Below are 14,517 nucleotides of genomic sequence, written 5' to 3'. Positions count from 1 at the left end.
CCCTCTGTGTCCTTATGAAGCCTCCCACTCACCACACACATCCACATGGGTAGCTGGATATAATTTCTGCTAATACCACAGGAAAAACAGACACTCCAAGAAGTCTGACTTGCTGTCAACGCATGTTGCTTCCGCCTGTCAGGCCCAACCTCTCTCAACAATGTTGAAAAAATTAAGCACCACATTCTCATTTCAAAGAACTGAATGAATGCACCAGAATTTTAGAACGGGCATGTTCAAGTGGGTGGAGAGGGGAGGAAGGAAAGGAGAAAATGACCAAATAGAGAAATGGCACCAATTAGGGAGGAAAATCATAGCTACCTGCTGAAAATGTTTGACTCTTGCATTTTAAAATCATTAAGTGTAGGCCCACTCCCCAGATGATAGCATGGAGGGGGTGGGCTCAGGTATGAGGCATGCACCATTGTCCAATGTGAAATCCAGGGATAAGGAGATGCGTTACTGATGTCACACTGCTGTGCGGAGCTCCTGCAGACACAGCCTGCCCGAGTCAAGGAAGTCCCAGCACAACACTACAAGCACCGCTGGCTTTTCACAGCTTGGGTTCAACTTCCTGTTTTTAAAGATACAGTAGCCCTTTTCGGTATCAGCACAGACTTTGGGGCATTTTTTAAAACAAAAAACTGCCACTAAGACAAATTCCTTCAGCCAGTATTCGTTGGCTAGTCAGCTCGGTGGAAAAGGCTCCTGAGAACCTCTCGATTCCAGCTCCATCCCGAGGTGCTGCCGAGGGGACCACGGTATCACGTGACTTGATAGCTAAGGGACAGAGAGGATTCAGTGTGGAGACTAGCAAGCTTGAAGCTGTCTACTTCCAACCTGGTTTCTGGGAAAATCTGTGCCAGCATCTCAGGTGCCTGGCCTGGGGTGCACCTGCCCCCATCCCCGACTCCAGGCCGGTGACTGGAAAAGGGACCCCAGCTGTTTTTCTACAGATTCTCCCATCCTACCGGAGAGGACAGAAGCTGTCCTGAGGGCTCCCTCCCCTGAAGGGAAGGCATGTCTGTCAGGAGGGATGCAGTGGGTGGCTACAACCTGCACTTGGCTCATAAGGGGCCGATGGCTGAGAGAACCTTGTCAGCTCCCAAGAGGGCCAGGCTCACCAGGCCCAGCACAACTGGGCAGGAATGAGTGCTTCTGGCCTTTCCTGCCGATCCTTTACCATTACAATTGTCACTTTTAAAAAAATCCAATAAATACACATTTTAAATGGAATTTAAAACTACTCCTTTGTGAAAGGACACTATAAACTTTCTTTCCATTATTGTGATATACAAGGATAGAGTTTTAAAAACAAGAGAAAATAAAAGGTCCCCCCAAACAAGGGAGGAAACAAACCAACGTGGAGATATAAATATTAAGATCACGAAAAAATCACCCGACAGCCGTAGTTTCTTCTTCAAAGTGCTGGGGGGCTGGGGGGAAGGGAGGGGCGGGTCAGTTCTGAGGTTTGGACCATAAATACATATATATGCGTATCTATATATGTATATATAGATAAAAAGACTTCTGCACCCCCAACCCGCCCCCAGGTGTGAGGGCGAAAGCACCACAGAGGCAGCTCGGGCCTGGCCCGACGCTGAGGTACGCTGGCTCCCTGGCACCCTGGCACCTAGATCCAGCGGCTGTAGGGGCCCGTGACCTTCGTGTAGGCGTACGAGGACACGGTGACTGCTGAGTCCGTGGGCACGGCCAGCGCCTGCCGGGTGGGGACAAGCCCCTTCTTTTCCTTATGCTGGGGCTCGGGGACCACGGCGCCCCCCCACTTGCGCTTCTTCCCATACAGCTTGGCCTCCTGCTGGCCCAGGCCCAGCCGGGCGGCCTCCTCCTGTCTTGCCCGTGCCCTCTCGGCCAGCTGCTTCATCTTGGCCTCCCAGAGGGCCAGCCCGTGATTGGGCTGGTTGAGGTTCTTGTGCTGGTAGAAGACCAGCGAAATGCGGGTGGGGTGGCAGCGGTTGGGTTTCTTGAGGGGTGTGGTGGCGTGCAGCTCCCGCCGGGCACACTCGATGAGGATGGAGCCGTGAGCGGGGGCCACGGCCACGCCGCCGATATTCTCGTCCAGGAAGTTGTGTTCACTGTCGGACCACAGCTCCTCCTCCGCCTCCTCTGCCCCACCAGCGCCGCCGCCGCCTCCGCCGCCCTTCTCCTCCTTGACTGTGCCCTTGCGGGGGGGCTCCTCCGCCGTCCCCTCCTCCAGGCTGAAGGGATCCCACAGCTTCTCCTCGGTCTTCAGGGCCCCAAATAGCTTCTCAGTGGGGCCCAGGGGCATGCCAAAGGACTGCCAGGCTTTGTCCAGCTGGCTCACCCCCGGGGTTGGAATCCTTCCCTCCTCCCCTTTCAGGGGGCTCCACAGCTTGTCTTGGAATCTGGGACCACCTTTCAGGGCAGAGTTGAAATCCCCGGCTCCTACCGCCCACGGCTTCTCAGTTAGGCTGGGCCCAGCCAAGGCCGAGGTGCTGTTCCCAAACTTGCAGTGGCTCCACGGCTTGCCCCGCAGCCGTCCTCCGGGCTGCGGGGCTGGCTGCTGTCCCTCGCCAGGGAATAACCCCCACTGATGCTGTCCATCTGGGAAGTGGGAAGGGGTCAGGCAGCCAGCCCCAAAAGAACCGAGCTTATCGGGGACAACAGCAGGGCTCTCCGCAGGAGGGAACACACCCCAGCTGCCACCCACACTGTTAGTCCTCTTGGGGGATACGCTTGGGCCTCCTGAGTACTGTCCCCATAGGTGATTGGGTCCCCCATTCTGAGATGCCTCGGGCAAAGGCATTTTGCCCATCTTGCCAGGCTCTCTGGGTACAGATTCGGCGTGGACCAGTGGATCTACTGGCTCTTGCTTGATGGATCTGTTGTAGCAACTGGAGCTCTGTACAAAGGGAGAGGGGTCCCTGGACACTGGGTGGATCTGGGGGGCCTTTGGAAGCAGATACTCCTTGGGGCCTGGGTAAGCAGGCTGCTGGTGGTGTGGAGCAGGGTGGTGGGTGTCTGTGGGAACAGCAGGGCGAAAGCACCACAGAGGCAGCTCGGGCCTGGCCCGACGCTGAGGTACGCTGGCTCCCTGGCACCCTGGCACCTAGATCCAGCGGCTGTAGGGGCCCGTGACCTTCGTGTAGGCGTACGAGGACACGGTGACTGCTGAGTCCGTGGGCACGGCCAGCGCCTGCCGGGTGGGGACAAGCCCCTTCTTTTCCTTATGCTGGGGCTCGGGGACCACGGCGCCCCCCCACTTGCGCTTCTTCCCATACAGCTTGGCCTCCTGCTGGCCCAGGCCCAGCCGGGCGGCCTCCTCCTGTCTTGCCCGTGCCCTCTCGGCCAGCTGCTTCATCTTGGCCTCCCAGAGGGCCAGCCCGTGATTGGGCTGGTTGAGGTTCTTGTGCTGGTAGAAGACCAGCGAAATGCGGGTGGGGTGGCAGCGGTTGGGTTTCTTGAGGGGTGTGGTGGCGTGCAGCTCCCGCCGGGCACACTCGATGAGGATGGAGCCGTGAGCGGGGGCCACGGCCACGCCGCCGATATTCTCGTCCAGGAAGTTGTGTTCACTGTCGGACCACAGCTCCTCCTCCGCCTCCTCTGCCCCACCAGCGCCGCCGCCGCCTCCGCCGCCCTTCTCCTCCTTGACTGTGCCCTTGCGGGGGGGCTCCTCCGCCGTCCCCTCCTCCAGGCTGAAGGGATCCCACAGCTTCTCCTCGGTCTTCAGGGCCCCAAATAGCTTCTCAGTGGGGCCCAGGGGCATGCCAAAGGACTGCCAGGCTTTGTCCAGCTGGCTCACCCCCGGGGTTGGAATCCTTCCCTCCTCCCCTTTCAGGGGGCTCCACAGCTTGTCTTGGAATCTGGGACCACCTTTCAGGGCAGAGTTGAAATCCCCGGCTCCTACCGCCCACGGCTTCTCAGTTAGGCTGGGCCCAGCCAAGGCCGAGGTGCTGTTCCCAAACTTGCAGTGGCTCCACGGCTTGCCCCGCAGCCGTCCTCCGGGCTGCGGGGCTGGCTGCTGTCCCTCGCCAGGGAATAACCCCCACTGATGCTGTCCATCTGGGAAGTGGGAAGGGGTCAGGCAGCCAGCCCCAAAAGAACCGAGCTTATCGGGGACAACAGCAGGGCTCTCCGCAGGAGGGAACACACCCCAGCTGCCACCCACACTGTTAGTCCTCTTGGGGGATACGCTTGGGCCTCCTGAGTACTGTCCCCATAGGTGATTGGGTCCCCCATTCTGAGATGCCTCGGGCAAAGGCATTTTGCCCATCTTGCCAGGCTCTCTGGGTACAGATTCGGCGTGGACCAGTGGATCTACTGGCTCTTGCTTGATGGATCTGTTGTAGCAACTGGAGCTCTGTACAAAGGGAGAGGGGTCCCTGGACACTGGGTGGATCTGGGGGGCCTTTGGAAGCAGATACTCCTTGGGGCCTGGGTAAGCAGGCTGCTGGTGGTGTGGAGCAGGGTGGTGGGTGTCTGTGGGAACAGCCTGGCCAGGCAGCTCGGCAAACTCAGCACCACCGTAGGCTGGGCTCAGGCTGTTGTGCAGAGCGTGGAGGTCTGGCTTCTTCTCAAAACTGCCGCTGCTGCCACTGTGCCCCCAGGTGCCAGGACCCAGGAACTGAGAGGGGAAGACGGGGTTACTGGATGGAAAGCCATAGTAGCCAAATGATGGAAGCGCGTACTTGGAGTGGAAGCCGTTGACGGAGGCCAGGCCGGGCTGTGCATAGTAGGAGTGGTAGGAGTACACGCTGTTCACGCTGTACGGGTCGGAGGGCCGGCAGCTGCCCAGCACCGAGTAGCTCTCTACCACCGTGTTGCCGCTGTACTTGAAGGAGCTGAAATGGTTCTGTGGCTCCACCTTGAGGGAGGGCTTCAGGCTTTGCCGGGACAATCCACCCTTCAGAGACAGGCCTGAGGAAGACAGGAGGCAAGACAGAGAAGAAGCACAGAGAAGCACAGAGACGGATGCTCCCTCTTGCCAAGGTTTCCTCTGCTGGGCAGGCGAGACGAGTGAGGCTGGACTTGCTCCCAGTGCAGCGCAGTGTGGCCCGGCCCCATGGAAGCCCCAGAAGAGCAGCCGGCAGAGCCCAGGGCTCTGGTGTTGTCATTCTTCCCGACTCTAGCGAACTCCACCCGGCCTCACCGAAGCCCCCTCGTGCCAGCCACTGCAGGGACGAGGGCCGCCCCACACCCGAAAACCCTGCTGCAGACCACACGCCTGCCGCCTCGGTACTTTCCGCAGCGAGGAGAGCTGGTGAGCCGGGGGGACGCCCAGCTGCCCTCTGGGAAGACAGGGAGACCTCCTTCATTTGGCTCCCAGGTGCCTCCCATCTGGCCTGGTTTCCCGGGGCTGCTGCAGCTATGGCGCTGACTGACAAAATTAAGATAATTGATGGTCCAGGTGGCTGAGAGACCCCAGTACTTTTCTGTATGGAATTCTACCTCAAGGCAGGAAGAGTGGTGGTAAGGGAGCCGTCCAGGGGCCCCCACCCAACAGTGCCCGTGCCACCCCCGCCGGGCACCCTCTCCCCACACACCTGGGTCAGTGGGGATGCCAGCCAGCTCCAGGGCCTCCTGCTTGATCTTCTCAGGAGTGCTCAGCTTCTCCTTCTGAACCTTCTTTTTCTCGGCTGCCGCCTTCCTGGCTTCCAGCTGCCGCTGGCGGCAGGACTTGGCAGGCTCCGGCAGGCGCCGGACCTCGCGGGGGAAGGCGGTGAGCACCTGGATGGCCCCGCTGCCCACCTTGGCGTTCTGGTTCTCCTCACTGCCAAACTCATCCGTGTTGGCCATCTTGTACAAGGGGAGTACGTGCAGCTGCTCATCCTCGGGAATCTTGCCCACACAGCGATTGTCTTCCTTGGTCAGGGTGCAGACCTGCCCCAAACACAGAGATGGGGAGGGTGCATGGGCTTGGGGCAGCCAGACACTGAGCGGGAGGGGCTGCCCCTTCCCCACACTGTCCCAGCCCCAGCTATCCACTATTACTTTCCAGAGCATCTAAAAAGCGCATTTGTCCTGCTTTATAGAGTAACGGTATCACCAGCGTTTTAGAGTCTGCTCGACAGTTTTCAAAGCACATCCATTCACTTTGTCTAACAAGGCTCTGGGGGGATAAGATGACCGGCTCAGGGTCACACGGCCAGAATGGGGCCAGGTCACGACTGGGAGATGTGCTCTGCCCTCCACTGCCATCACTGCCATTACATGTCATCACACAGACCTCGGACCTTCCACCATTATCCTCCTTGCCTTCAACACTCAGCCTCCTTTTGCCCTTAAAATTGAAAATTATATGTGCTGGTTGTAGAAAATTTAGGCCAGCACAAAGGACATAAAAATTATCTCCATAATCCCACCAACTAGAAATAACCCTTGCATATACTTGGTCATATACACACTCACTTTTTTTTTTAGACTTTAATGTTATTTATTTAATGCTATTAAGAACACACCCACTTTTTAATAATTAAATAGGATCATTTATATTATGCATACAGTTTTAGAATAACTTTTTTTTCTTAACACAGTATATTTTCTTACATGTTAAATATGCTTCCCCAATATGATTTAAGAGCCACACAATATTATTCCACTGTATCAATGTGTTAATTTAACTAATCCCTCATGACCATTTAAACCTGTTTCCCTATCATAAATAATACTTTTATCCTTTTCACTGAATTTTCTAAGATACTTAATTCCTTAGAATAAAAGCCGTAAGGCAGAACTGCCACATATCGCCAAACTGCGCTCCAAAATGATTATCATCAGTGTTTCACTTACCCTGGCAGAATGAGTTTCAATTTTCCTATACTTTTGCTGATACTTTTGCTATTAATTTCTTTAAAACTTTTGCCTGTTATCAAAATGTATCTCGTCGTTGGTATGTGCTTCTCTGATTATTAATAAGGTTTGATTGATTTTTTTCTCGTTTATGTTTTACTCTTATATTGACTATATTTTATTTTCTGTATTCCTGATGTTCTTGGCATTTGGGGCCTTGATCCTGGAGGGACTGTCCCTCCCCTAAGACTAGCTAATTCCTATAGACAGCAAATGATCCCCTGCCGGTGCAACTTTGATACACAAACCAACCAACCCAGAGTTCCCACCCCCAACCATCTCCTTTATAAAACTCTCACACACCAAGCAAATATTCTCTCTGCCTTAAATCACCCCAGGGCTAGGTATTGACAACTAGGGACCACCTCTATAGCCCAGAGCCTGCAGAAATTATCCAAACTATCCATCCTCAACTTATTCAGCTTACTTATCCTACCTTGCCCATTCCTTTCTACGAAATCCCCAGTAAAGCTCTGGGCTATTCTCTCCCCTCTCTGCCTCCTGACAAACCCTACTGCTGCCCAGTAAGCTGCCAAATGAGCACTCCAAGGCTGTAAGTGTCCTTATTCTGGGGCCACTGCACAAAGCTGTGCTGAGGACGCCCTCCCTGTGGTTTAGAGAGGAGTACGAAAGGACTGACTGCCATCCATAGGAGACTGGTCAGTAAGTGGTGGCACAGCCACACACACAGCCTTAGAACATGCTGCCTATACCCACTGACCAGCAAGTTGTCCACCACATATTCTTGAGTTAAGAAAAGCAAGATCATGGAACAGCACATACACATAATGTGTAAAATGTATACAACTGTGCACACACACATACATTCAGGTGTCTGAATGGATGGTCATCACGATGCTAACACAGGTTACCTATGAGATTACAGGCATTTTTACTTTATACTTTCTCGTATTATTAAAATTATTTTTTACAATAAATAATTGTTTAATTAGAACAAAAAATATTATTCATTTTTGGAAAAAACTTATTTTTCACTCCAAACTCCAGAAGCTCTGGGATCCAAATAACCTCACTGTGCTCCTATCTCTTGGTGCCCCATCCTCCTTCCCTGCCCCTCTCCTAATCCTGGAGGGCCCATCCTTCTTTCTCTGTATTTTAGCTAGAAACCCTCACAATACAGTGTAGACAGAAGCCTGCCCCATCTTGCTTCTCAGTCTTGGACATGGGGAAGGAGGACAAGGTGGAGAAATGAAATCCTAGGGTTGGGCCATTCATCCCCTTGGGGACACAAGCTATACCGACTCTGGGAGCCCCCTTTCAGTTGAACGTGCCCGTGCCCTTGCCTCTTCCACAGCCCCCCTGGAAGTCCTGTCTCCTAGGACCTAGTTAAAAAGCAGAGAAGACAGCCACATTACCCCTTCCAGGGTGCCCCCACCCAAGCCCAAACCTCCTCTCTTTTCCATCTGCACTCACTCTTCTGGGGCCTGCATCCAGGCTCATGGCCCTAACTATGAACTCAGTGCTCTCCACTAGCTATGAACTCAGGGCTCTCCAGTCTCAAATTCATTGCTCCAGACCCTCCCTCTCCCCTGCCTACTCTACATCTCCACCTCTCCCCTGCCTACTCTACATCTCCACCATCTAGCAGTCCATCTCAAAATAGAATTATTGATTTTCACCCCAAAACTGGCCTCTCCTGATATTCTACATCTCAGTAAACACCAACACTTGCCTAGTTGCTCAAGCAACTCACACATCCTAGGTCCACCCCATCAGCAATTACTCTCAGCTACACCTTCAAAATCAACCCACAACCTGTCCAATTACTCCCCACACCCCACCCTCACTCCTGCCCAAGCCCTGTCACCTCTGGCCTGGACAAGTGTCCCAGCCTCTTACCTGGCTTGCTTGCTCTGATTCTCCCCCACCCACCCCTACCCCAACATATTTTATTCTCCATCTGCAGGAGCAAGAGAGTGCTTCTGACTTTATAAATGAGATCTTAGGGCTTCCCATCACACTTAGAGCACAACCCAGAGCCCTCCCAGCCTCCCATGCTCCCTGTGACCTCACCCCTGCCTGTCCCTCTAATCTCACTCCTCTGAGCCTTTGCCTGTGCTGGTCCTTCTGCCTGGAGCACCCCAGCCTCACACATTCAGTCCCTCACTTCCGCGTCTCTGCTCAGGTGGCCCTCCTCATACAGGCCTCTCTCCATGTCATCTAAAACAGCATCTGCTGTCATTTCATCCCTTACCCTACTTCATCTTCTCCTTACAGCCTTCCTTGCTACTGGACATTATATCACATTTTTAGGCAGCACTCTGTCCAGTTTATTCCCCGGCATCTAGAGCAGTACCTGAGGCACAATAAACATTTGCTCAATGAATGAATCAAAAGGTGGTTTGGACTTAAATCCTAGTGCTCAGAGAGACCTGGAGCCACACTTTAGAGAACTGGGAGACACTGGGTGCCCAAGAGGCTGCATTCTGCAGCACCCAAGCCAGCCTTGCCCCTGCATTTCCCAGAGAAGTGGGCAGGAGCAGGTAGTCTGGCGGGGTCCCTCCCTGCCTTGAGCCCACCTATCTGCAGAGAACAGGTGTGCGCCCTCCCAGGATCGTCTCTCAGGTGGGGCTGTGACAGGTCACAGGGTTCCTTACCACCGTGCACCCGTTGTAGAGGTTATGCTGGTCCTTGTGGGCGTGGGCACAGAAGTCCATGCAGGCCGTGACCCCTGAGAAGGGCCGCCCTTCCTTCAGCCCCAGGCGGCAGTCAATCGCTATTTCCTCATTGGTCACCTGTGTGGATGGCCAAGGACAGCTGCTCGAGTGACCTGAGGTGAGTGGCCCTGATTCGGCATGGGGGAGGCCAGGTCTTAGAGGGAAGGAGGGAGGAAGGAGGTTAAGGACTACAGCCATCTTGTACTTGGGCTGTAGGAGGGAGGTTTTCTGGCTGAAGTCCCTATAAGGGGTTACTTCCTTCTGGGTTATCTCAAGGCCCTCTCACCTCGTCTATGGGGTGCAGAAGTGACAGGTGAGAGAAACTCAAGACTCTCCAGTAGAAACCAAAGCAGAGGAGGTGGAGGATTATTAAGGGGAGAGAGACAAAGACCAAGGATACAGGAGAGACAGCCTGGGATGTGGTTAGCTTGGTGTAAACAAGGGGTCTTAACAAAGACCTTAACAAAGATCACTGCTCTAGCTCTGGCTGGGCTTTTCCCGTAAGGAACCCACTCCGCTGTTCCCCCACTTCAGGGAGCCTGGGCAGAGATGTGGGTGACATGTGGGCACAGAACAGCCCAAGACCCAGTACCTGGTTCTGATAGGCCTGGGGGGCCAGCCGCTTATACAGGGGAGCAACTTCAGTGGCCAGGTCCTGGAAACTCTTCCGGAGCACTTCTTCCTATGGACAGAAGAACAGTCACACACCTCCAGAGCAGCCCTGCCTGGCAAACTCTGCACACTGGAAACTGACCTCCATTCTAGAACCACTGCCGGGTTGCCACTGGGAAGGTAGGAAGTAAGGTGCCATCAAGTATCTTTATGGTGTTCCCTCTGGGAGGGGTGCCAGGTCTGTTTTAATGCCAGAGACACTGAAGCTCACCAGGAAAGACACTGCCTGAGGGTCTGGTCACCCTGACTACTAAGCACCTGTTCTGCCAGGCTCCAGCCCAGTGCTGCTCAGAACACCCTAGAACAGGTTCCTGCTCTTGCTAAGCACTTGCTCAACACCCTAGGTCAGAGGTGCGGGATGGCAGGCATGTACAAGCACGAGCGGCAGGCGTGGGTCCTTCTTGCAGTGGTCCAGACAGGTAAATAAAGGCAGGGAGAGGTGGGTGAGGCCCGTGCTAGAAATCCCACAGCTAGCCAGGCCCAGCGCCCATCACCAGCCAGGTACACGGCCAGACCGCAACGTTCTGTCCTTTAGACCCCACCGTCTCATGTGTTTAGTCACAAGCCATGTGTGGCTATTGAAATATAAATTCATTTTAAGTAAAATTAAATAAAAATTTTTTTAAATTAAAAAGTTTAAATTAATTTTTTTAAATTTAAAAATTAAAAAAAGTTCAGCCCCTCCACTGCACTAGCCACATTTCAAATGCTCAGTGGCCACATGTGGCTCCCATGGCTGTGTTTTCTACAGAGAACATTTCCATCATCACAGAAAGTTCCACTGGATAGTGCTGCCCTCGACAAAGCAGCAGCCCTCAGACTGGCAGAGAGTTTAAGGTATCTGCAGCCTCTCTCTGGCTCTCTGAGGGTAACAAGTTGGGCTATGGGGGCTCCTAGCCAGCCTTGAGCACAGGCATGAAGAGTTTATGGAGAAGAAAGAAGAGGAAGAGGGAAGAAAAAAGGTACCAAACTCACAGAATAAGAAATGGAAGGGTGAGACCAATGGCTCAGCTGTCTGTCCAGCAGGGCGGCCAGAGTTGCCAGCCAGCCTCACTGCACCTCCCTGGCTGCCTTCCAGATGCTGCCACCAGCATAGTGGGCCTGAAGCCAGCACAACACGGGGGTGAGGCTTGTGAGCTCTGGGGAAACACAGGCCAGGGTTTAAATGCTGACTTCATCATCACTGTCACATGGCCCTGGGCAAACCATTTGCCTCACGTGTAAAGGGAGCAGTAACAGGGCCTAGATCCTCAGGCTGTCATGAGATTAACTGAGACACCTGTGAGGTGCTGGGCAGAGTACCCAGCACTTAGTCAGTGCACAGGAAATGGTAGCTGATGGAACAGGGAAAGTATTTGTGAGAAATTAAAGCAATTATTTTCATTCATGGTAATTCCTAGTTCCTGGTGGCACTGGGACTCCTCCATTCATTGAAGCACCGGCATTTGCTGCTTCTGGGGGAGGCCAGGCGCTGCCATAAGTAAAAGTCTAGTGTCAAATCAGACTCTTAGACTAGGTCATGTAATAGTCAGAAAGCTGGGCTTTGAGGGGAAAGAAGGGGTTCTAAATTTGGACGTGCCTCCTTTTATTTCTGAAAAGCAAAGCTTGGAAGTCTGAGCATAGAAATTTACATGTGGTGTAAAAAAAATGTGCCCCAGGAGAGTCCTTGTCTCCTGGAAAATGGGGAAGCCCTTCTGGTAAAAGGAGCTTGGAGAGGTTTGGAAGGTAGAGGCTGGGATCAAGGTATTGCCTGGATCCAGTACCCCTCTCACAGTAGCAGAGGCAGAAAGCAGGGAGGCTGGAGGAGACATGACAGAGAGACCACTCAGGCCTATGCCTGCTTTGCATCTGGACTCCAAGTGGAGACCCCCTCGGAATGGCCCTCATAACCAGGGCAACAGAGAAGTGGCAGAGTGGGAGGTGACCTGACCTGACACTTCTGGTTCCCAGCCTAAGCTCGGCCTGCAGAGGAAACCCTGAGGCCCCTTGTCCTGCTGTCACTGGGTTGGGGAGGAGCTCTGGTGGGTGGGAGGAGGCCTCAGGCCTAGTGGCCATACCATGTGGATGCCAGACCAGTGCCCGAGGACCGTGCCAGGCCCCCAGCAAGGAGACACCGAGGACCTGGACAACTGGACAAGTGCACAGAGACGTGGGCCCAGCAGCCAGGCAGGATGAGGGACACCTCGGGACATCCAGCATCGGCCAGAAGGTGGCCTGAGGCCCAGTGGCCCCTCTTTGTGCCACACCTCACACCCAGAAAGATGTCTTGAGAAGAATGGAGGGGAGAAATAACCCTTTAAGAGGGTCAAGTTCTAATGAGGAATCTGAACATTTACCTTAAAGAGACTTTTCTAAACTGCAAGAGTCTGAGGTTCCTGTAACTGGTAAGTCTAATTTTTCACTCATCGCATCCTCCACACTACACCCCACATACCTTATTTCACTGCAAGATAAGGTCAGTTTAAAAAAAAGAAAGGAAGTTCCGTTTTCTACACATCTGAGTCACAGTGTGCTAATCCTACGTCCCACCGGGACTAGTAAAGGCAGTAGGTGGAACAGGGTGAGTGGGAGGGTCCCATGCTCCCTGTGGGGCTGTGCTCACCTCTTTGGGGTTGTCCCCCGCGAGGCGGAACTTGCGAGGAGTCTTGCTCCGAGCATATTTGCAGCCGTTGAAGTACATGCTCCAGGAACAACCGAAGGAGAAGGAGGCACCACAGGTATTCGGGTCTTTGCCTTGGCAGGCGCAGGTACGGCTGCAACATATATCACATGTTAGGCATACAAGGAACATTCTCAGTCCCGGAATTTTGCCCCTCCCTCGGGGGGAAGGCCCTGTTGAGGCCTGGCATCCACTGGCCTCCCAGTGACGGCCATGACATCCTTCCCTGACCTCAACTCCTTTCCCAAATCTCTACCCTTGTGGGCAGGGAATCAGCTCTGAGCAGCCAGTTTGGCTCCCACCCCTGAGCCTGAAGTCTGAGTGGGCTGCGGGGAGAAGCACACAGGTTGTTTGAGATGGCTGGGAAGGATCTAATCAAAAACCCAATAACGTTTACACGTTGCCTTAACTTTAATATCTTGGCCAGCTCCAACACAGACCACACAAATAGGAACAATGCGAACCACAGAGTTTGAACATGCCTGCTTCTTGCAGGCCCAGGTGCTGACAGGCCTTTAAACAAACGAACACTGACTTTACCATTCAACACTTAATAAAATCCAGAAACAACCCAAACGCCCTCCAACCGGGGAATGAATAAACAAATCGTGACACAGCCACACAGTGGAATACTGCTCAGTGGTGAAAAGGAATGAGCTACTGATACACACATCCATAGATGAAACTCAGAAACACTGTGCTCAGGGAAAGAAGCAAGACTCAGGAGGCTACATGATGTATGGTTCCATTCATATGACATTCTTGTAAAGGCAACCCTACAGGGACAGGAAACAAGATTTGTGTTTGCCAGGGGTGGGGAGAAGCGCCTGGCTATTAAAGGGCACACGATGGAGTCTGGTGGGTGATGGAACTCTTCTATATCTTGATTGTGGCAGTGGCTACATGACTGTAAACATCTGTCAAATTCTTCAAACTGTACACCTCAAAGGATGAATTTTACTGTAAATAAAAAGATCTTAATTTTTAAAATGGGGGAGGGGACCCTATAAGGGTAGGTCTTGTGAGTACCACTGATGCCTTATATTAGTGGGCCACTCACACTTTTCCACACTTGTTACCACTATTAGAGCCTCAGAGTCAATCTGGGGTGGAAAGCAAAGCTAAGCTGAGTCAAGAGACCCTCCCCAGCCAGGGCCAGACCCCAGGCCAGATCCGTAGGTAAGCATTCTTTCCACCACAGTCCTAACTCTGCAGGACACACAGGGCCCTGACCCCACTGCCCCACCCCTGCCCACCGGGACTGCCCACTGGGACCGTCCACATACTCATCGTTGAGGCCACATCTCCGGCTGGTGGGGTTCCCGTACTTCCGGAGGGTATCGGTGAGCTCCTGGTAGAGGGTGTCTCCGAGGCTTCGGGGGATGCCCTCCCAGGCCAGGATGAGGATGACGATCACGGCATTCTGGCAGTGGTGGCCCGCCCGGTGCCGCACCAGGCAGAGCAGCTTCTCTTCCAGCGTGTGCCTGCGGATCACCTGCAGGGAGGTGGGGCGGGGGTGCTGTGAATCACAGAAGCCAGGCACCCATGCTCCTATGCATGGATGCCACACACCCTCACCTCTGCCCAACAGACCCGCGGGTGAAGATCTTTAGGGCAGTGTACCAGGGGCGTCACACCTTGGCGACAGCAACCACACAGGCTAAAGGACCATTATAA

At 53.7% G+C, this 14,517-nt stretch overlaps 2 protein-coding genes across 2 annotated transcripts in view; both read right to left on the bottom strand.

The window, feature by feature from the left end:
- Positions 1-1,633: 1,633 nt before the first annotated feature.
- On the bottom strand, positions 1,634-3,013 carry LOC103089179 (methylcytosine dioxygenase TET3-like; the record flags this gene model as incomplete). The annotated part of the gene is made up of 2 exons (XM_007459431.1): positions 1,634-1,952; positions 2,319-3,013. Coding segments are annotated over 2 exons (1,014 nt in total), but the record flags the coding sequence as incomplete, so codon positions are not given.
- Positions 3,014-3,091: 78 nt separating this feature from the next.
- Positions 3,092-14,517, bottom strand: part of LOC103079040 (methylcytosine dioxygenase TET3) — a 108,874-nt gene continuing 97,448 nt past the window's right edge. Inside the window, exons 6-11 of the mRNA XM_007459392.1 lie at positions 14,127-14,335; positions 12,784-12,934; positions 10,102-10,191; positions 9,450-9,587; positions 5,526-5,862; positions 3,092-4,899 (exon numbers count right to left, since the gene is read on the bottom strand). Coding sequence (XP_007459454.1) covers positions 3,092-4,899; positions 5,526-5,862; positions 9,450-9,587; positions 10,102-10,191; positions 12,784-12,934; positions 14,127-14,335 — 2,733 coding nt within the window. The remainder of the gene's footprint in view (positions 4,900-5,525; positions 5,863-9,449; positions 9,588-10,101; positions 10,192-12,783; positions 12,935-14,126; positions 14,336-14,517) is intronic.

The sequence above is a fragment of the Lipotes vexillifer genome, unplaced genomic scaffold (assembly GCF_000442215.2).
Source record: "Lipotes vexillifer unplaced genomic scaffold, Lipotes_vexillifer_v1.1 scaffold51, whole genome shotgun sequence".
Classification (NCBI taxonomy): Eukaryota; Metazoa; Chordata; class Mammalia; order Artiodactyla; family Lipotidae; genus Lipotes; species Lipotes vexillifer.
The sequence above is the reverse complement of the archived record's forward strand: the minus strand, read 5'-3'. Positions and strand labels throughout refer to the sequence as shown.